Below are 24,195 nucleotides of genomic sequence, written 5' to 3' on the forward strand. Positions count from 1 at the left end.
TCCGACTCAAGACTAGTTTAACCAGGTTATGGAGACTGTACTTCCTCCGACTCAGACTGGTTTAACCAGGCTATGGAGACTGTACTTCCCCTGACCCAGACTGGCTTAACCAGGCTATGGAGACTGTACTTCCTCCGACTCAGACTGGTTTAACCAGGCTATGGAGACTGTACTCACGGCATTAGACTCAGCTTGCCCCCTTGCTTCACCCCTTCCCTCTTCTGGACGTAGTTAGCTGGGATGGTGCCTTCTCGACCTGCTGTGTTCTTGGCTTTGTACCAGTTGGGGTCCTGAGATAAAACATGTCACCGTTACTCTGATTAGAAGATCAGGGTTGACTGAGTAAATAACGTAGAGAGATGGACAACATAAACTGAAACCCTCTGAGTACTCGGTCCTACATGATGTGTTCTGTCACCTGGGGCTGCATGGTAAATACCCAGAAAACACAAAAGGAGAGTGATTTACAGCCCACCTCCTCAGACCATCATAGATGTGACCCCTTTCCTAGAGGATGCTGGCTGCTTCCATCTGATTGGATGGCTTATAACCTTTTGGATTGGTCAACAATTGATTTTTGAAGTCAGATAAATGGAATGAACGTATTTTTTTCTCCCTCTGACTTGATATAAAAAGGTGAAATAAAAAATAAAAAAACATGGTTTTAAAATTGTCCTTGTTCAGCCCGCCATGGAAAGGGTGTATGATCAATTCTCATTTCCTAGGCTTCCCGGCCCAATGGCCTAGCAGGCATCTCTATGGTCATGGTTGGTCTCGTAACCCCATAAGATATGTAACCCTAGACTGCGAATGTTATTGTTAAAAATGTCAGTATTGTCTTGTAATTAAAAATTTGTATTTTTTTAATTTTTTAATTATTAAAGATTTAATTAAAGATGTATGTCTTACATTTGATTTAGTTTTTACGATGATATGTAATAACACTTGTGTTTTTTGCATTTTGCTTATTATCATGACCATTTGTTGATAATAGTGATCTGAATTCATTTCAGAATTTGACTTTAGAATTTAGAATTTAACTGACTTGACTAGTTAAATAAAAAAGGTAACATAATAAAATAGAGATTGTTAAATATTATTTAGTACTACGCCTCCTTTAAAAAAAAAATTTAAAAAAAAACTTTGTCTAAACTTTTTTATTTTTTTCTCTCTTTAGAATTTCAAGAAACACGACAAAAATAAATGTGAAAGATTAAGCCTACGTTTCTCCTTAAAACGATAAACCATTTATTTGGGTCTGTTTTACTAGTCTGGCTTGCCAGAGACAATGGCAGCTGTGGTGAAAAACAACCTGCTTCCTAAACACGGAGAGTTAGGTACTTTACCTTAGTGACAACGATGATGGTTAAGACATCTCCTTTGTTGAAGGGCAAGTCCTGCTCCGTGGTGCCCTTGAAGTTGTACTTGGCCATACACTCTGTGCCCCGTGGCCATGATGGGGTCTGAGGGACAGGACGAGTGAGGAAAAGGTCATCACAAAAAAGCAAAAGTGGAATTGATTTATTTTATTTATTTATTCAACCCTTGCAATAAACCAGCTCAATGACAATAGGTGGTGCAGGGCAAGGGGATCTGAAACGTCTCCTCGGGGACCACCAGGGGGATCTGAAACGTCTCCTCGGGGACCACCAGGCGTTTCATGTACCTCAACTACTCCAGGGCAAGGGGATCTGAAACGTCTCCTCGGGGACCACCAGGCGTTTCATGTACCTCAACTACTCCGGGGGGCCAGCACACCCGATTCAACTACTCCAGGGGCCAGCACACCCGATTCAACTACTCCGGGGGCCAGCACACCCGATTCAACTACTCCGGGGGCCAGCACACCCGATTCAACTACTCCGGGGGCCAGCACACCCGATTCAACTACTCCAGGGGCCAGCACACCCGATTCAACTACTCCGGGGGCCAGTACACCTGATTCAACTACTCTGGGGGCCAGCACACCTGATTCAACTACTCCGGGGGCCAGTACACCTGATTCAACTACTCCGGGGGCCAGTACACCTGATTCAACTACTCCGGGGGCCAGCACACCTGATTCAACTACTCCGGGGGCCAGTACACCCGATTCAACTACTCCGGGGGCCAGCACACCTGATTCAACTACTCCGGGGGCCAGTACACCTGATTCAACTACTCCGGAGGCCAGCACACCTGATTCAACTACTCCGGAGGCCAGCACACCTGATTCAACTACTCCGGGGGCCAGCACACCTGATTCAACTACTCCGGGGGCCAGCACACCTGATTCAACTACTCCGGGGGCCAGCACACCTGATTCAACTACTCCGGGGGCCAGCACACCTGATTCAACTACTCCGGGGGCCAGCACACCTGATTCAACTACTCCGGGGGCCAGCACACCTGATTCAACTACTCCGGGGGCCAGCACACCTGATTCAACTACTCCGGGGGCCAGCACACCTGATTCAACTACTCCGGGGGCCAGTACACCCGATTCAACTACTCCGGGGGCCAGCACACCTGATTCAACTACTCCGGGGGCCAGCACACCCGATTCAACTACTCCAGGGGCCAGCACACCCGATTCAACTACTCCAGGGGCCAGCACACCCGATTCAACTACTCCAGGGGCCAGAACACCTGATTCAACTAGTCGACTGATCATCAAGCTCCCTGAATAGGTGAATCAGGTGAGCTGGTTCAGGGCTACAACTAAAATCAAATGGACATGTTTGTATATAGTGTAGTGTTTTCTCTATTCAACATGAAGCCATCTTCGTCTGTGATCTCCGGGTCTCACCTGGGATTCAGACATGCTGAACAAGGCAGTGGGGTCTCCTGACGCAGGCCTCACACACCAGACGTTACCATAGCACACACACACCTGTGGAGAGACAAGAAGCGACCGTTACATACAACACAGTAGACAACCACCACCTAAACTCAACATTCAAAATGAGGCAGTCAGTAGACCCATCTGAAAGTAAAACATGTGAACAGGGAGGAGTATAAATAACAGCCGGCTGTAGAAAGCAGAAGTAAGTAGGTCTTTTGATAATTCTTCTTTTTTTTTTTTTTCATCTCACTTTCGCAACTGTGGGTTAGCAAGTTTCCATTACGATCCAATGGTGTCACCGTGTGGTGATGGGGGGGGGGGGGGGGGGGGGGGGCTAATCTTTGGTTCAAATCAATAATAACCATACTCCCGAGTTATCGGCAACATTTTAGTTCGGCCCAGCCCACAATCTAATACGGTAGACAGAACTGCAGATTAATGCTGCGTATGTAGAAGACGATTTATGGTCATTCCTGGAATCTGCATTGGCCGTACAATATTTAGATGTGATGCGGCCTCCGCAGAAGTCAAGGCATTCCTACTTCTTCTTGCGCTCTGCAGAGCTGTTGTGAAGGAAGTTGTCAAAAGTAGTGAGTTTATACAGGACGTACCCCCCCCCCCCCCCCCCCAATCATGTCAATGCAGAGCCCTCCACATTGTTACAGAATTTGGGAGGCACACGGCAATGCGATACGGAGCTTGATTTGGCCTCTGCAAGCCTCTAGAGGTACCGCAATTGCGTCACACGTACGGAGCCTCTGGGCCTGAGCTTAAAGATGAAAAAGAGATCCTCGTAATGACCAGTACGAGGTCCGTTTACCACATATTCCTGTGAAGAATCTATTTAAACATAGAGAAAGACAGAGATATCATCTTTATATGTCCCACTATGGCGTCTATGAGCGCACGGGCAGCGTCACCGAGGGCTCCACGGTGATTTACTGCCATCTACATCACAGTTATGGAGTATTTGCTTTCAACTATAATTCTTTGGTTTCTGATGACCCGGATAGAGTCATGTGATCCTTCTTTGACCCATAGGAAGGCCCACCCAGTTGACTATTTTAAAATGGTGAAACCCTCATTCACCCATAGGAAGGCCCACCCAGTTGACTATTTTAAAATGGTGAAACCCTCATTCACCCATAGGAAGGCCCACCCAGTTGACTATTTTAAAATGGTGAAACCCTCATTCACCCATAGGAAGGCCCACCCAGTTGACTATTTTAAAATGGTGAAACCCTCATTCACCCATAGGAAGGCCCACCCAGTTGACTATTTTAAAATGGTGAAACCCTCATTCACCCATAGGAAGGCCCACCCAGTTGACTATTTTTTTTAAATGGTGAAGCCCTCAATGTCCATGCCAAAACAGTGTATATTCACCTAGAGTCCTCTATCCAACTCTATGGTGGCAAATTCCCACTTGGTTTCAAAAACAGTATATCTCCTCCTACTCAGCTTAAAACTAGCCTGGTCCCAGATCTGTATAAACAACTCAATGACCATAATAGTTGGCAAGAAAATACAAACAGATCTGGAACCAGGCTAGTTAAAAGCAACTATGAACCAAAAACTAAAAATATAGTTTCATTCCATATGGAGAAGACATCTGGATTCCTTTTCTCACCAAAACAGAGTTGATACTTTCAGCCCCAGTGAATCTACTGTAGGGTTAATATAGTTCTCCTCAACACTGGAATGGAAACCAGTGGTTGGACCATGAAAGGATTCTTCTCAGTCTTCATTTTCTAGGTTGGCAGACACCAACCATAGGGAGTGAAGCCTTTTTTAAAGTATATTTAATTCTAACAAAAATCGGCCGCAGTAAATGACATATGGATGCATTGAAATAGTATTTATACACAACACAGAGCAGCATGTAGAAGAATAGATGATGTCATTAACAGAACAGACAAACCCATTCTAGTAATTCTGTTTCCATGCACACGGGGGGTGCACGGCCCATGAGTGATGTCATCATCCCGGGACAAACCACTTCCCAGCCAGGGTCAGTTGCCATGGATGAGTCCTGGGCCGTGTTCATTAGGGACCACATGAAAAGAAATGACTGAACACAGGGAGAGACTACTTGGACCTATTCCAATGTGAAATGCACATTTCCCTATTCCGCTGTTTTATAAAAGGTTTTTTGTTGCATGCCCTAATGAACAGGACCCTGGCTGCTGAGTAACGACGTGAGATCATTTCCTCCTAGAGACATATCACAGAGAGAACCCATTACAGCTAGAGAGGACTGCCAATGGTGAACTTCCTGTACGACAGAGAGCCAAGACTGATTAATCCACACTAGGGTAGGTTCACTAAAAAACATGCTTAGAGAGAGAGAGAGAGAGAGAGAGAAAGAGAGAAAAGAGAGAGAGAGAGAGCGAGAGAGAGAGAGAGAGAAAGACTAAACACACTGAATCCTCAGGACCAGAACATCTAATCAATCAGAATAAAACAAATTACAACACAGTCAAAACAAAACTACATTGCTTATTGGGAAACACAAACACAAAGCAAAATGCAGTCCTGTCTGGCCCGAGTACACCGAGGCTATCTATTAGACCATGGTTACTGATCAAAACCTTGACAAAGTACAGGCTCAGTGAGCACAGCCTTGCCATTGAGAAGGGAAGACACAGGAGAACCTGGCTCCCTGTAGAGGAAAGGCTGTGCAACCACTGCACCACAGCAGAACCTGGCTCCCTGTAGAGGAAAGGCTGTGCAACCACTGCACCACAGCAGAACCTGTCTCCCTGTAGAGGAAAGGCTGTACAACCACTGCACCACAGCAGAACCTGTCTCCCTGTAGAGGAAAGGCTGTACAGCCACTGCACCACAGCAGAACCTGTCTCCCTGTAGAGGAAAGGCTGTGAAACCACTGCACCACAGCAGAACCTGTCTCCCTGTAGAGGAAAGGCTGTGAAACCACTGCACCACAGCAGAACCTGGCTCCCTGTAGAGGAAAGGCTGTACAACCACTGCACAACAGCAGAACCTGTCTCCCTGTAGAGGAAAGGCTGTACAACCACTTCACCACAGCAGAACCTGAGACAGAGCTGCATTTCCTGACAAAATGTAAAAAACATAAAACAATTAGTGTCATTTCCCTAAATTTTAAACCCTGATTCAAGGTTTCAATTCAAAAGACCTCTCTGATGAGAGTAGGCTACCCATCCTGTTGGGGGAGGACGCAGAGAGCTGTGGGTTGACAGAGCACTACATTGCTGCCTGCCATAAGATGAGCGACAGTGTCTGACAGACCAATCAACCTGCACATGTCCTCTACTGTATGCTTATTGTTATTGTTCAATGTATGGTTATTGTTGTCCCATTGACAATGTTGATTCTTATTATCTTAATATTGTAAATATCCAAAATAAGCTTTGGCAATATGTACATTGTTACGTCATCCCAATAAAGCAAATTGAATTGAGAGAGAGAGAGACAGAGAGACACAGAGAGAGAGAGACAGAGAGAGACAGAGAGAGACAGAGAGAGACAGAGAGAGAGAGAGAGAGAGAGAGAGGCAGAGACAGAGAGAGAGAGAGAGACACAATCCCCATACTTTAATGATGACAGCTTCTCCATCCTGGTGGGGGAAATCAATGGGTATGTACATAGTCAATACATAGTCAATGTTAGGCTTCGAGGGGACTCCTACGGTAGGTACACCTATAGCTCATCTCTTGGCAGTAGTACTGTAGACTACTTTATCACTGACCTCAACACAGTCTCTCTTAGAGCGTTCACAGTCAGCCCACTGACACCCGTCAGACCACAGCAAAATCACAGTCTACTTGGACAGAGCAATGCTCAATCATGCCAAATGCTATCTATAGAAGGAAAGTAGTGTGGAAACCTACCAAAAAACAATTAGGCAACAAATTCAATCCCTTCTAGACAACTTCCTGGACAAAATGTTTCACTGTAATAGTGACGGTGTAAACTTGGCAGTAGAAAATCTAAACAGTATATTTGACCTCTCAGCTTCTCTATCAAATATAAGAAATTTAAGCAGACAACCTAAGAAAAAAAACAACAACAAATGTTTTGATGAAGAACGTAAAAACCCAAGAAAGACCCAAAGACACCTTCACTTGGGTGAATCACTAAAACAATACAGAAATACACTACGGAAAAAGAAGGAACAGCACGTCAGAAATCAGCTCAATGTAATTGAATAATCCATAGAATCTAACCACTTCTGGGAAAATTGGAAAATGCTAAAAAAAAACAACACGAAGAATTACAGTGGGGGCAAAAAAGTAGCCACCAATTGTGCAAGTTCTCCCACTTAAAAAGATGAGAGAGGCCTGTAATTTTCATCATAGGTACACTTCAACTATGACAGACAAAATCACATTGTAGGATTTTTAATGAATTTATTTGCAAATTATGGTGGAAAATAAGTATTTGGTCAATAACAAAAGTTTCTCAATACTTTGTCATTGCCAACAAAGGGTATATAACAGAGGTCAAACTTTTTCTGTAAGTCTTCACAAGGTTTTCACACACTGTTGCTGGTATTTTGGACCATTCCTCCATGCAGATCTCCTCTAGAGCAGTGATATTTTGGGGCTGTTGCTGGGCAACATGGACTTATCCAAGGGGTTAGGGTTTCCCTACACTATGATGTTGGGCCTATCCAAGGAGTTTCCCTATGCTATGATGTGGGCCTATCCAAGGAGTTTCCCTATGCTATGATGTTGGGCCTATCCAAGGAGTTTCCCTATGCTATGATGTTGGGCCTATCCAAGGAGTTTCCCTATGCTATGATGTGGGCCTATCCCAGGAGTTTCCCTATGCTATGATGTGGGCCTATCCAAGGAGCATAGGGATACACCTTGGATAGGCCCAACATCATAGTGTAGGGAAACTCCTTGGATAGGCCCACATCACAGAGTAGGGAAACTCCTTGGATAGGCCAACATCATAGTGTAGGGATACACCTTGGATAGGCCCAACATCATAGCATAGGGAAGCACCTTGGATAGGCCCACATCACAGAGTAGGGAAACTTCTTGGATAGGCCAACATCATAGTGTAGGGATACACCTTGGATAGGCCCAACATCATAGCATAGGGAAACACCTTGGATAGGCCCACATCATAGTGTAGGGAAACTCCTTGGATAGGCCAACATCATAGTGTAGGGAAACTCCTTGGATAGGCCCAACATCATAGCATAGGGAAACACCTTGGATAGGCCCAACATCATAGTGTAGGGAAACTCCTTGGATAGGCCCAACATCATAGTGTAGGGAAACTCCTTGGATAGGCCCACATCATAGTGTAGGGAAACTCCTTGGATAGGCCCACATCATAGTGTAGGGAAACTCAACCCCACCCCCTAACCCCATCCCCTAACCCAACCCTAACCCCCTAACCCTAACCCAACCCTTACCCCACCCCCTAACCCCACCCCACCCCTAACCCCCTACCCCTAACCCAACCCTTACCCCACCCCTAACCCAACCCTAACCCCACCCCTAACCCCCTACCCCTAACCCAACCCTTACCCCACCCCCTAACCCAACCCTAACCCCCTACCCCTAACCCAACCCTAACCCCCTACCCCTAACCCAACCCTAACCCCCTACCCCTAACCCAACCCTTACCCCACCCCCTAACCCAGCCCTTCCCTTTACAGGAAGACACTACACAACCCTTCCCTTTACAGGAAGACTACACAGCCCTTCCCTTTACAGGAAGACACTACACAGCCCTTCCCTTTACAGGAAGACACTACACAGTCTTTGTGGTCTGGTCCTACTGATCTCAGAGTGTGTGTGGGTCAGACATACTTTAGTTGCAGAGGTCTGAAGTGCAGTCGAATCTCTGCTAGCCTTGGTTCCTGACTGACAATTCAGCAAAGTGAACTCAGCCTACATATTTTCTGATGGACACCACCAGGCTTCCACCCACACTAAGGTTCCCACACACACACACACACACACACACCGTTTCCTCTATACATGCTGCAGTGCATGCAGTACAGTAGAGTAGAATGCCTGTCGTGCTGCGTGACATGTGCCTGAGGCTACAACAGGAACCAGGAAGTTGGCTTCAATGAAAGCCTCTCTCAGCATGGAGACATGATGTGCTCTGTGATACAGACTGACTACAGAGGTAGAGGCACAGCTAACTAACATCATGAAATAGACAGTCCCAGAGAGAAGATATTGAAGTACGTCAACCCAACATCTCTACGATGTTGGTCGATAGTCTAAAGGCTAAGGATGGCACAACTATCATATACAGCAATCGTGTAACCAACAATTATGGACAATAACTGTTAACAAGTCCCATAGGGCAGTGCACAATTGGCCCAGCGTGTCCGGGTTTGGCCGGGGTAGGCCGTCGTTGTAAATAAGAATTTGTTCTTAACGGACTTGCCTAGTTAAAACGTAGGTTAAATAAAACAACAAAATAAAAATGACAAACCTCCTGGCATTGACAACTTACATGCTGACCATACTAGACACGTCACGTGCGCAAGCACTGCAAAATTAATCTTACACATACATGTTATTCAATCACTGCACCCACATTGCCTCGCGAACATCTCGGTGGACAGGCGCTAAAATAGAGAATCGGTTCTATTTGTGACGCTCAACACGCTGCAAGTCTGGCCTCTCACATCTCCTCATAGGTTTTTATGAGCATATACCCACATGGGTGATTGAAAGATGAACTTCTACTACAACCTACTGGAGTGTGACGCTGTAAAGTTGGTTGCCGTTTTATCTGTGGATTCATTGTCAGCGTAGAGGACCTTGTGCATTTCAGGTAAAATAACACAATGTTTATATCCCAGGACAAATTAGCTAGCAACAGCAAGCTAGCTAGCTAAATTGTCAAAAGTATTTAATGCTTTTCGACCTGTCCCCAAATTAATATAATTGGTTCAGAGTTTGTTTTGATATTTTAACCTGCGTGTCCTGATCGCTTCTGGTGTGGGTGAACAAAAACAATGTGCGCACGTCCAGTTTGGTCAGCATGTTAGATGGAAAGCTACTGAGGATAATAGCTGACTCTATAGCCACTCTTACCTGTCACATCTTTAAATCTGAGCCAAGAGGAAAGTCTGTTCTCAGCTAAAGTAATTCCTCTACCCAAGAGTGGTAAAGTGGCCTTTACTGGTTCTAACAGCAGACCTATCAGCTGGCTGCCAGCTCTTAGCAAACTGTTGGGGAAAAAAATAGTGTTTCACCAAATACAATGCTATTTCTCTGTAAACAAATTAACAACAGACTTTCAGCATGCTTATAGAGTACCGCACTGACACAAATGACTGATGATTGGTGAAAAATAAATTGATGAGACGACTGTGGGAGCTGTACAGTAAGATTTCAATGTAGCTTTTGATATTGACCATCATCTATTGTTGAGAAAACTTTATGCGTTATGGCTTTTCAACCTCAGCTCTGAATCCACGATATGGCAATCTAATAGAACTCAAAGGGTTTTCTTTAACGGAAGCTTATCTAATGTCAAACATCTAAAGTGTGGTGTACCGCAGGGCAGCTCTCTAGGCCCTCTATTATTTTCACCAATGACCTGGCATTAAACAAAGTATGTGTGTCCATTTACGCTGATGATTAATCCATATACACATCAGCAACCACAGCTAATGAAGTCACTGAAACCCTTAAAGACTTGCAGTCTATTTTGGAATGGGTGGCCAGTAATAAACTGGTCCTGAACATCTCTAAAACTAAGAGCATTGTATTTGGTACAAATCATTCCCTCAGTTCTAGACCTCTGCTGAATCTGGTAATGAATGGTGTGGCTGTTGAACAAGTTGAGGAGACTAAATTACTTGGTATTACCAGATTGTAAACTGTCATGGTCCAAACATATAGACTCAATGGTTATAAAGATGGGGAGAGGTCTGTCCGTAATAAAAGAGATGCTCCGAGTTGACACCACACTCCACAAAACATGTCCTGCAGGCTCAAGTTTGATCTCATCTCGATTATTGTCCAGTCATATGGTCAACTGATGCAAAGAAAGACCTAGTTAAGCTGCAGAACAGAACCCAGAACAGAGCGGCACATCTTGCTCTTCATTGTAGTTAGAGGGCTAATACTAATACTATGTATGTATGCTAGTCTCTCTTGGCTGAGAGTTGAGGAAAGACTGACTGTCATTTCTTGCTTTAAGAAACATTAAAGCAACACCTCATGGCACAACGCCTCTCCCCCATGTGATATACTTGTTGTTGTGTATGTACTGACATGTATGTAACTGATAGATGCACACACACATTTTTTTAATTAAAAAGTCTTGTATGCAATGTATTTTTCGTTATATGTCGGAACCCCAGTAAAACTAGCTGTTGCCATTGGTTTCGGTTAATTGGGGTCCTAATAAATCACATCTACTACTGCCGTTTCGACTGCAGTTTCTACAGTTACTACCGCTACTGCGGTTTCTACCGTTACTACTGCTGCTGTTTCTACTAATACTACTGCTGCTGTTTCTACTAATACTACTGCTGCTGTTTCTACCGTTACTACTGCTGCTGTTTCTACTAATACTACTGCTGCTGTTTCTACTAATACTACTGCTGCTGTTTCTACCGTTACTACTGCTACTAATACTACTGCTGCTGTTTCTACTAATACTACTGCTGCTGTTTCTACTAATACTACTGCTGCTGTTTCTACCGTTACTACTGCTACTAATACTACTGCTGCTGTTTCTACTAATACTACTGCATCTGTTTCTACTGTTACTACTGCCGTTTCGACTGCAGTTTCTACAGTTTCTACCGTTACTACTTCTGCTGTTTCTACCGTTACTACTGCTGCTGTTTCTACTAATACTACTGCTGCTGTTTCTACGGTTACTACTGCTACTAATACTACTGCTGCTGTTTCTACTAATACTACTGCAGCTGTTTCTACTGTTACTACTGCAGCTGTTTCTACTGTTACTACTACTAATACTACTGCTGCTGTTTCTACTGTTACTACTGCTGCTGTTACTACTGTTACTACTGCAGCTGTTTCTACTGTTACTACTACTAATACTACTGCAGCTGTTTCTACTGTTACTACTGCAGCTGTTTCTACTGTTACTACTACTAATACTACTGCTGCTGTTTCTACTGTTACTACTGCTGCTGTTTCTACTGCTGCTGTTTCTACTGTTACTACTGCTGCTGTTTCTACTGTTACTACTGCTGCTGTTTCTACCGTTACTACTGCTGCTGTTTCTACTGTTACTACTGCTACTAATACTACTGCTGCTGTTTCTACTAATACTACTGCAGCTGTTTCTACTGTTACTACTGCAGCTGTTTCTACTGTTACTACTACTAATACTACTGCTGCTGTTTCTACTGTTACTACTGCTGCTGTTACTACTGTTACTACTGCAGCTGTTTCTACTGTTACTACTACTAATACTACTGCAGCTGTTTCTACTGTTACTACTGCAGCTGTTTCTACTGTTACTACTACTAATACTACTGCTGCTGTTTCTACTGTTACTACTGCTGCTGTTTCTACTGTTACTACTGCAGCTGTTTCTACTGTTACTACTACTAATACTACTGCTGCTGTTTCTACTGTTACTACTGCTGCTGTTTCTACTGTTACTACTGCAGCTGTTTCTACTGTTACTACTGCTGCTGTTTCTACTGTTACTACTACTACTGCTGCTGTTTCTACTGTTACTACTGCAGCTGTTTCTACTGTTACTACTACTAATACTACTGCAGCTGTTTCTACTGTTACTACTACTAATACTACTGCTGCTGTTTCTACTGTTACTACTACTAATACTACTGCTGCTGTTGCTACTGTTACTACTGCAGCTGTTACTACTAATACTACTGGAGCTGTTTCTACTGTTACTACTGGAGCTGTTTCTACTAATACTACTGGAGCTGTTTCTACTGTTACTACTGGAGCTGTTACTACTGCTGCTGTTTCTACTGTTACTACTGCTGCTGTTTCTACTGTTACTACTGCTGCTGTTTCTACTGTTACTACTGCAGCTGTTTCTACTGTTACTACTACTAATACTACTACTGCAGCTGTTTCTACCGTTACTACTGCTGCTGTTTCTACTAATACTACTGCAGCTGTTTCTACTGTTACTACTACTAATACTACTACTGCAGCTGTTTCTACCGTTACTACTGCTGCTGTTTCTACTAATACTACTGCAGCTGTTTCTACTGTTACTACTGCAGCTGTTTCTACCGTTACTACTGCTGCCGTTTCTACTGTTACTACTACTAATACTACTACTGCTGCTGTTTCTACTGTTACTACTACTAATACTACTACTGCAGCTGTTTCTACCGTTACTACTGGAGCTGTTTCTACTGTTACTACTGCTGCTGTTTCTACCGTTACTACTGCTGCTGTTTCTACCATTACTACTGCTGCTGTTTCTACTGTTACTACTGGAGCTGTTTCTACTGTTACTACAACTAATACTAATGCAGCTGTTTCTACTGTTACTACTGCAGCTGTTTCTACTGTTACTACTGGAGCTGTTTCTACTGTTACTACTGCTGCTGTTTCTACCGTTACTACTGCAGCTGTTTCTACTGTTACTACTGCTGCTGTTTCTACTGTTACTACTGCTGCTGTTTCTACCGTTACTACTGCTGCTGTTTCTACTGTCACTACTACTAATACTACTGCTGCTGTTTCTACTGCAGCTGTTTCTACTGTTACTACTGCAGCTGTTTCTACTGTTACGCTACTAATACTACTGCAGCTGTTTGTACTGCTGCCGTTTCTACTGTTACTCGTGTTTCTACTGTTACTACTACTACTACTACTACTGCTGTTTCTACTGTTACTACTACTGCTGTTTCTACTGTTACTACTGCAGCTGTTTCTACTGTTACTACTACTAATACTACTACTGCAGCTGTTTCTACTGTTACTACTGCAGCTGTTTCTACTGTTACTACTACTAATACTACTACTGCAGCTGTTTCTACTGTTACTACTGCAGCTGTTTCTACTGTTACTACTGCAGCTGTTTCTACTGTTACTACTGCTGCTGTTTCTACTGCTACTACTAATACTGCAGCTGTTTCTACTGTTACTACTACTAATACTACTGCTGCTGTTTCTACTGTTACTACTGCTGCTGTTTCTACTGTTACTACTACTAATACTACTGCTGCTACTACTAATACTACTGCTGCTGTTTCTACTGTTACTACTGCTGCTGTTTCTACTGTTACTAGTGTTACTACTGGAGCCGTTACTACTAATACTACTGCAGCTGTTTCTACTGTTACTACTGCTGCTGTTTCTACTGTTACTACTGCTGCTGTTTCTACTGTTACTAGTGTTACTACTGGAGCCGTTTCTACTAATACTACTGCAGCTGTTTCTACTGTTACTAGTGTTACTACTGGAGCCGTTACTACTAATACTACTGCTGCTGTTTCTACTGTTACTACTGCTGCTGTTTCTACTGTTACTACTGCTGCTGTTTCTACTGTTACTACTGCAGCTGTTTCTACTGTTACTAGTGTTACTACTGGAGCCGTTACTACTAATACTACTGCTGCTGTTTCTACTGTTACTACTGCTGCTGTTTCTACTGTTACTACTGCTGCTGTTTCTACTGTTACTACTGCAGCTGTTTCTACTGTTACCACTGGAGCTGTTTCTACTGTTACTACTGCAGCTGTTTCTACTAATACTACTGGAGCTGTTTCTACTGTTACTAATGCAGCTGTTTCTACTGTTACTACTGCAGCTGTTTCTACTGTTACTACTGCAGCTGTTTCTACTAATACTACTGGAGATGTTTCTACTGTTACTAATGCTGCTGTTTCTACTGTTACTACTGCTGCTGTTTCTACTGTTACTACTGCAGCTGTTTCTACTGTTACTACTACTAATACTACTGCAGCTGTTTCTACTGTTACTACTGCAGCCGTTTCTACTGTTACTACTACTAATACTACTGCTGCTGTTTCTACTGTTACTACTGCTGCTGTTTCTACTGTTACTACTGCAGCTGTTTCTACTAATACTACTGGAGCTGTTTCTACTGTTACTACTGCTGCTGTTTCTACTGTTACTACTGCTGCTGTTTCTACTGTTACTTCTGCAGCTGTTTCTACTGTTACTAGTGTTACTACTGCAGCTGTTTCTACTGTTACTACTGCAGCTGTTTCTACTGTTACTACTGCTGCTGTTTCTACTGTTACTACTGCTGCTGTTTCTACTGTTACTAGTGTTACTACTGCAGCTGTTTCTACTAATACTACTGCTGCTGTTTCTACTGTTACTACTGCAGCTGTTTCTACTGTTACTACTGCAGCTGTTTCTACTGTTACTACTGGAGCTGTTTCTACTGTTACTACTGCTGCTGTTTCTACTGTTACTACTGCAGCTGTTTCTACTGTTACTACTGGAGCTGTTTCTACTGTTACTACTGCAGATGTTTCTACTGTTACTACTGGAGCTGTTTCTACTGTTACTACTGCTGCTGTTTCTACTGTTACTACTGCAGCTGTTTCTACTGTTACTACTGGAGCTGTTTCTACTGTTACTACTGCAGCTGTTTCTACTGTTACTACTGCAGCTGTTTCTACTGTTACTACTGGAGCTGTTTCTACTGTTACTACTGCTGCTGTTTCTACTGTTACTACTGGAGCTGTTTCTACTGTTACTAGTGTTACTACTGCTGCTGTTTCTACTGTTACTACTGCTGCTGTTTCTACTGTTACTACTGGAGCTGTTTCTACTGTTACTAGTGTTACTACTGCAGCTGTTTCTACTATTACTACTACTAATACTACTGCTGCTGTTTCTACTGTTACTACTGCTGCTGTTTCTACTGTTACTACTGGAGCTGTTTCTACTGTTACTAGTGTTACTACTGCAGCTGTTTCTACTGTTACTACTGCTGCTGTTTCTACTAATACTACTGGAGCTGTTTCTACTGTTACTACTGCTGCTGTTTCTACTGTTACTACTGCTGCTGTTTCTACTGTTACTACTGCAGCTGTTTCTACTGTTACTACTGGAGCTGTTTCTACTGTTACTACTGCTGCTGTTTCTACTGTTACTACTGCTGCTGTTTCTACTGTTACTACTGGAGCTGTTTCTACTGTTACTAGTGTTACTACTGCTGCTGTTTCTACTGTTACTACTGGAGCTGTTTCTACTGTTACTAGTGTTACTACTGCAGCTGTTTCTACTAATACTACTGCTGCTGTTTCTACTGCTGCTGTTTCTACTGTTACTACTGGAGCTGTTTCTACTGTTACTAGTGTTACTACTGCTGCTGTTTCTACTGTTACTACTGCTGCTGTTTCTACTGTTACTACTGCTGCTGCTACTACTAATACTACTGCTGCTGTTTCTACTGTTACTACTGCAGCTGTTTCTACTGTTACTACTACTAATACTACTGCTGCTGTTTCTACTGTCACTACTGGAGCTGTTTCTACTGTTACTACTGCTGCTGCTACTACTAATAGTACTGCTGCTGTTTTTTGACATTTATGGATAAGCAGAGGCACACTCCAACACTCAGACTTGATTTACAAACGAAGCATATGCTTAGTGAGTCTGCAACACCAGAGGCAGCAGGGATGACCAGGGATGTTTTCTTGATAAGTGTGTGAATAAGGAAGGAAACAGCTCAGGGATTTTTATCAGGAGGCCAAAGGTGACTTTAAAACCGTTAAGAGTCTAATGGAGACTAGTCAGGATCGAGGGAAAGATGAACGGAGCAAAGTACAGAGAGATCTTGGATGAAAACCTGCTCCAGAGCGATCAGAACCTCAGACTGGGGCGATGGTTCACCTTCCAACAGGACAACGACCCTAAGCACACAACCAAGATAACGCAGGAGTGGCTTCAGGACAAGTGTCTGAATGTCCTTGAGTGGCCCAGCCAGAGCCCCGACTTGAACCTAATCGAACATCTCTGGAGAGACCTGAAAGTAGCTGTGCAGCGACGCTCCCCATCCAACCTGACAGAGCTTGAGAGGATCTGCAGAGAAGAATGGGAGAAACTCCCCAAATACAGATGTGACAAGCTTGTAGCATCATTCCCCAAGAACACTCAATGCTGTAATCGCTGACAGAGGTGCTTCAACTAAGTACTGAGTACAGGGTCTGAATACATATGTAAACGTGATATCAGTTTTCTATTTTTGGTACATTTGCTAAAATGTCTAAATACCCATTTTTGCTTTGTCATTATGGGGTATTGTGATGTCATTATGGGGTATTGTGATGTCATTATGGGGTATTGTGATGTCATTATGGGGTAGTGTGTGTAGGCTGATGAGGGGAAAAAAACAATTGAATCCCTTTTAGAACAAGTCTAACGTAACAAAAATGTGGAAAAAAGTGAAGGGGTCTGAATACTTTCCGAATGCCCTGTAAAGTGTTTTAGTTGGCAGGAGTCTTTAGTTCACAACATTGTTTTCATGCATTTTGAATTTATTTATTTTATTTTACCTTTATTTAACAAGGCAAGTTAGTTAAGAACAAATTCTTATTTTCACTGACGGCCTAGGAACAGTGGGTTAACTGCCTGTTCAGGGGCAGAATGACAGATTTGTACCTTGTCAGCTCGGGGGTTTGAACTTGCAAGCTTCCGGTTACTAGTCCAACGCTCTAACCACTAGGCTACCCTACACTTAAGACTTTTTCTGGTAGATGTTTCCTTGTTTCATCTGTTTGACCACAAATCTAAGCCTTTGCTTATACTTAATTTTTAGGATGGACAATGGTTAAAAATGTATATATGCCTTAATATCAACAACAACAAAAATATTGACTCTTCGCTTTCATTTGACATTCAATTTGACATGCTCCTGTGAACTTCACGTTGGTGACGGTAGAAATGAAACACAGTAGAAGATATAGTTGTGGCAATACTGTGTATTTATATGTCTGGTTATGTAAGTAGGCTATGTCAACTGATGTATGTGATCTGTATTTTTATTTTATTTTATGATTTAATTAGGCAAGTCCGTTAAGAACAAATTCCTATTTACAATGAAGGCCTACCAAAAGGCCTCCTGCGGGGACGGGGTCTGGGATTAAAAATAAATGAATAAAATAGAAATATAGGACAGAACACACATCACGACAAGAGACAGACAACACTACATAAAGACCTAAGACAACAACATAGAAATTGCATGTCAAATATGCCTGTCCGGAGTCAATTTCTCTATGGGATATTAAAAGTAAACCAATCAATTCTAAAGCACAGTCAATCACATTAGGACAGACCATTAACTGACCTGGATATGCCTGATGATGATGATATATATGTGACCCGGCATTATCTGATTGGCTGAGAGGTGGATATCACCTACAGCATTAGTTAGGCAGCATTGAGCATTTCACTGGTAGCCACGGCAACTATATAGCCTGGAACTCAAACTGATATACTCCCATCGACATGGTGAAGTGAAACAGCACATATCAGTGCAGATTCCAAGCTAGACACTACAGGCAGAGTCAGAATGCATGTTGCTGCAACCACAATAGTGCTAAGAGCTTTTGTTCTGCACGGCTCCATGTGTTGCTCAAGCTAGGCACCAGTCCGCAAGTCAGGGTAACAGTTTCACTCATTTAGTTCCATCCGGCTCAATTCTTTCCTTCACTGGTGTGCCATTTGACTATTCTCTCTGTTGTTTAGCTCCATCCGGCTACAAAGGAGCTCTCTGTGTGTGAGAACTGCAACTCTGTATGCTGGCTATTGTTTATAGAGAGGGTCAGAGCCAGAGGTCAGTGACCTAACTGGGAGAACTACTGCCTTGGCCCAAGGCGACCATTTTCTCTCTAAGACTGACACACACACTATTGCTTGGCCAAAGGGTATTATATGAACCCGAGTTAGTTCCTGTGAGTGTGAATGCTTTTTTTAATTTTTTTTTTTATGTGCAAGCTCAGCTAAGTAAGATTTCCCATGTATTTATTACGCCATAATTAACTTGAAATTTAAAAGGATACCAAACAGCAATACATCATCATCCGCAAATACAAATGAGTTGTTAAAGCCCTATTTCAGCCAAGTCCTCCAAAAGGGTCCAAAAACAAAGGCCGCCCACTGTCTCTACAAGCTGCTGCCCACTGTCTCTACAAGCTGCTGCACACTGTCTCTACAAGCCCACTGTCTCTACAAGCCCACTGTCTCTACAAGCCCACTGTCTCTACAAGCCCACTGTCTCTACAAGCCCACTGTCTCTACAAGCCCACTGTCTCTACAAGCCCACTGTCTCTACAAGCCCACTGTCTCTACAAGCCCACTGTCTCTACAAGCCCACTGTCTCTACAAGCCCACTGTCTCTACAAGCTGCTGCCCACTGTCTCTACAAGCCGCTGCCCACTGTCTCTACAAGCTGCTGCCCACTGTCTCTACAAGCTGCTGCCCACTGTCTCTTCAAGCTGCTGCCCATCCACCCCTACAGATAACATGTTTCTGGTCTGGCAATGCTAAAGGCCGAGTGACACCCTCTTCAGAAGCAGTCCGTTTACCCTCTGCGTGCTCGGCCATTCCCTCTGCCACTCTATTTTGGCCCCTTGTACCTAACAGGCATAATGCAGCCTTTCTGTGAGCTCAAAGGGAGAGAAGGAGAGGGGGAAAAGGCGAAGGGAGATGAGGACAGAGCGCAGGCTGTGTGGGAGGATGTCTGGTGGTTCTGACAGCTGTCGCTATTGCACCCAGCGAGCCAAAGGAAGTGGCAGAGAGAGCGAGAGAGATAGAGAGGGGCATAGAGATAGAGAGGGGCAGAGAGAGAGAGGGGCAGAGAGAGAGAGGGGCAGAGAGAGAGAGGGGCATAGAGAGAGAGAGGGGCATAGAGAGAGAGAGGGGCATAGAGAGAGAGAGGGGCATAGAGAGAGAGAGGGGCATAGAGAGAGAGAGGGGCATAGAGAGAGAGAGGGGCATAGAGAGAGAGGGGCATAGAGAGAGAGAGGGGCATAGAGAGAGCGAGAGGGGCATAGAGAGAGAGAGAGAGGGGCATAGAGAGAGAGAGAGGGGCATAGAGAGAGAGAGATGGGCATAGAGAGAGAGAGGGGCATAGAGAGAGAGGAAGAGAAAGAGAGTAGGGCGAATAATTATGACTTCCCATCACCATCACATTCCTTATGGTTAAGGCATGATGTATCTCCTTAGTGAGGGGTACATATAGGCGGCAACTGATATCTGCGTCGGGATAAGAGTGCCTGTTAAATCACTATACTATATTTGTGCCATACACCTGGTGCAGACAGAGTGCAATCAATCCCCTTAGCATGATGCCCAATAGGCTGGTAGGATTCAGAACAAGTGGTCATCGCAATTACATTCATAGAAGATCTCTAGGGTTTAAAACACTGCCTTACTATAATGCTGAGCCTAAGTATTGGATTCACACCAATATTTCAAATCACGCAATGAGATGGAAAACGATACGTCTGAGCTTCAGTTCCTTGAACTGTGTCATCCGTTAGGCTGTGTGACTCGGCTACTGTACAAAAATGTGACTGTTTCCCAAATAGCATCCTATTCTCTACACAGTAAACCGTTTTTTGGGAGGGGGACCAGAACCCTAAACAGGCCCCTACAACTCAAGATTCTGACCAACCAATCCCTTTTCAACTATGATAAACAGCAGCCAATACCTGTGGTTTTGGAAGATGCCGAGTGAGTAAGAACACACGATGCAAACAGCTAGATTGTTATAAGTGTTCTTCAGAGGGACCACTCATGAATCCGGATCTGTCCATTTTGTTTGTTTGACTAACATAAATAAAGGCTAAATGACTCTGCGGTCAATTTCAGAACACAGTAGTAATAGCAGCGGATGTTGCAAAAATTGTAACATCTTACCTATCAAATGGAACAACACGTCAATCGATACATCTCTATGAGAAGAACGCAGAGGTGGCAAACACGTGGATGGAATAGATGTCAGAGACAGTTGTGATATACATTCGAGTCAGTTAAAACGATTCAAAAAAATAATAATAATGGTGATGCAGTCAATTGTTCTTGAGCTTGATGAAAAACAACACGGCGGAGTCTCAACCGTCGAGCGATATAACCATCGAAACAACTCAACCCAGTCACAAAACGAGTGAGATGAAGCACAGTGTTCCTGGAAATTAATCCGACTGTGAAAACTAGCTAAATGAATGCACAAAACTTCAAATCGTGCTCCTGCGCCGTTTTGTCGGCCTTAGTAGTACGAAATGCACGTAGTTAGCCAAGAGGGTCACCGAGCGCAAAGTTCAGAACGTTGAAGATAGAAATGTATCGCATTTATCATTAGAACATTGTTGCCGAGAACTGTAGCAGTTCTAGATGTTGAATTGCTATCTGCAACGTTCTGCGTGTTCCGCCCCTACCGTGAGCCCTTGCACTACGCATGCGCGCGTTGGTCCATGAAAGTACAATAGCTACTCAAAAAGACCAAATTAAAATATGACCCACCCCATCACGGAAATTAATACATAACAGATTGCTCTGCTTCTCAGATAATATTTCATTATTTTTAACAAAGGAAAATATCCTCTTAGATCAAAAAAATAATGTAAATCCTCTTTAATGTATCATAGAGATAGATGCATCTATTGACATTTTGTTCTGTTTGATAGATAAGATGTGAAAAAGCGTTACATTGTTTCTACATCCGCTGCTACCCTATTGCGCAAGTGAACAGCAAACCTGGTTTAAAAAAACAGATAAAGCAACGCCTCGCGGCACAACGCCTCTCCCCTATTGGACCTAGATCGTTTAATGCGTATGTATTGATATGTACGTGTGCCTTTCTGTATTTATTATTTTATTTCTTTAGTTCTGTCCTTGAGCTGTTCTTTGTCTATTGATGTTCTGTATTATGTCATGTTTCATGTTTTGTGTGAATCCAGGAAGAGTAGCTGCTGCTTTTGCAACAGCTAATGGGGATCCTAATAAAATACCAAACATGTATTTACAAATGGCTGAAATAAAAGTAAGCAATGAGTGAGTTAAATCAACCTTTTTATTTTTGTACATTTTTCTCATGACAAAGAAAAATTCTAATACCGTATGTGGACAATGAGCACAGAATAACAATTGACATTTGAAGATTGTCCATCACCCCAGAATAATACGTCATCCTCAACGAGACATTTCATCCAGGCCAATTTAGCCAGGAAACCATCTTTATTCACCGCATGGTGGTTACTACTCCGGAAGCTGGCGCCTTTCCATTGTGGCTCATTCCATTGCCTTAACTCTGTCCACGTGAAAACCAATTAACGCCGACATTCACAAGGCCTTTGGTATAAAATGTTTTACAAAATACTATGTATCCTGTAACTCAACAAAGCATGCTGTTATGGCCCCCTGGTGGACCAGATGGGAATAAATCAATCATTCCATATTGGTCAGATGCATGCTGTTAATGGTCAGTTGAGTTTACCTATTTAGACCCTGATCAAACGTAGGGCCCTAACTCCTATACCCTGTAGGAGTCAGCCTCCGTCAGGTGACCCCTGTAGGAGTCAGCCTCCGTCAGGTGACCCCTGTAGGAGTCAGCCTCCGTCAGGTGACCCCTGTAGGATCACAAATTGAAATTGAAATGTGCTCTCCTTTCTTCAGGAAGCTATAATGAGACCAAAATGAAACAGATGGATTTAAAATGTGATTTAAAAAAAAAACAACAATTACTGTAAATAAAAAAACAAAAAATAAACTCTCTCAGAGTAGGAGTGTAGATCTAAGACCCATGTCGTATTCACTATCTAAGACCCATGTCTTATTCACTATCTAGGACCCATGTCGTATTCACTATCTAGGACCCATGTCGTATTCACTATCTAAGACCCATGTCGTATTCACTATCTAGGACCCATGTCGTATTCACTATCTAAGACCCATGTCGTATTCACTATCTAGGACCCATGTCGTATTCACTATCTAAGACCCATGTCGTATTCACTATCTAGGACCCATGTCGTATTCACTATCTAAGACCCATGTCGTATTCACTATCTAGGACCCATGTCGTATTCACTATCTAGGACCCATGTCGTATTCACTATCTAGGACCCATGTCGTATTCACTATCTAAGACCCATGTCGTATTCACTATCTAGGACCCATGTCTTATTCACTATCTAGGACCCATGTCTTATTCACTATCTAGGACCCATGTCGTATTCACTATCTAAGACCCATGTCGTATTCACTATCTAGGACCCATGTCTTATTCACTATCTAGGACCCATGTCTTATTCACTATCTAGGACCCATGTCGTATTCACTATCTAAGACCCATGTCGTATTCACTATCTAGGACCCATGTCTTATTCACTATCTAGGACCCATGTCTTATTCACTATCTAGGACCCATGTCGTATTCACTATCTAAGACCCATGTCGTATTCACTATCTAGGACCCATGTCTTATTCACTATCTAGGACCCATGTCGTATTCACTATCTAGGACCCATGTCGTATTCACTATCTAGGACCCATGTCGTATTCACTATCTAGGACCCATGTCTTATTCACTATCTAGGACCCATGTCGTATTCACTATCTAGGACCCATGTCGTATTCACTATCTAGGACCCATGTCGTATTCACTATCTAGGACCCATGTCGTATTCACTATCTAGGACCCATGTCTTATTCACTATCTAGGACCCATGTCGTATTCACTATCTAGGACCCATGTCTTATTCACTATCTAGGACCCATGTCGTATTCACTATCTAGGACCCATGTCTTATTCACTATCTAGGACCCATGTCGTATTCACTATCTAGGACCCATGTCGTATTCACTATCTAGGACCCATGTCGTATTCACTATCTAGGACCCATGTCGTATTCACTATCTAGGACCCATGTCTTATTCACTATCTAGGACCCATGTCGTATTCACTATCTAGGACCCATGTCGTATTCACTATCTAGGACCCATGTCTTATTCACTATCTAGGACCCATGTCGTATTCACTATCTAGGACCCATGTCGTATTCACTATCTAGGACCCATGTCGTATTCACTATCTAAGACCCATGTCGTATTCACTATCTAGGACCCATGTCGTATTCACTATCTAAGACCCATGTCGTATTCACTATCTAGGACCCATGTCGTATTCACTATCTAGGACCCATGTCTTATTCACTATCTAAGACCCATGTCGTATTCACTATCTAGGACCCATGTCTTATTCACTATCTAAGACCCATGTCGTATTCACTATCTAGGACCCATGTCGTATTCACTATCTAGGACCCATGTCGTATTCACTATCTAGGACCCATGTCGTATTCACTATCTAGGACCCATGTCGTATTCACTATCTAGGACCCATGTCTTATTCACTATCTAGGACCCATGTCGTATTCACTA

At 43.2% G+C, this 24,195-nt stretch overlaps 1 protein-coding gene across 1 annotated transcript in view; it reads right to left on the reverse strand.

Annotated features, from left to right (window-relative positions):
* The window catches only part of LOC110500720 (tyrosine-protein kinase CSK), a 39,128-nt gene extending 17,959 nt beyond the window's left edge, over positions 1 to 21,169 (reverse strand). Inside the window, exons 1-4 of the mRNA XM_036960381.1 lie at positions 20,674 to 21,169; positions 2,789 to 2,872; positions 1,347 to 1,463; positions 178 to 290 (exon numbers count right to left, since the gene is read on the reverse strand). Of these exons, the coding sequence (XP_036816276.1) occupies positions 178 to 290; positions 1,347 to 1,463; positions 2,789 to 2,803 (245 nt within the window). The 5' untranslated portion in view covers positions 2,804 to 2,872; positions 20,674 to 21,169. The remainder of the gene's footprint in view (positions 1 to 177; positions 291 to 1,346; positions 1,464 to 2,788; positions 2,873 to 20,673) is intronic.
* Between the last annotated feature and the right edge of the window lie 3,026 nt (positions 21,170 to 24,195).

The sequence above is a fragment of the Oncorhynchus mykiss genome, chromosome 2, assembly GCF_013265735.2.
Source record: "Oncorhynchus mykiss isolate Arlee chromosome 2, USDA_OmykA_1.1, whole genome shotgun sequence".
Lineage (NCBI taxonomy): Eukaryota > Metazoa > Chordata > Actinopteri > Salmoniformes > Salmonidae > Oncorhynchus > Oncorhynchus mykiss.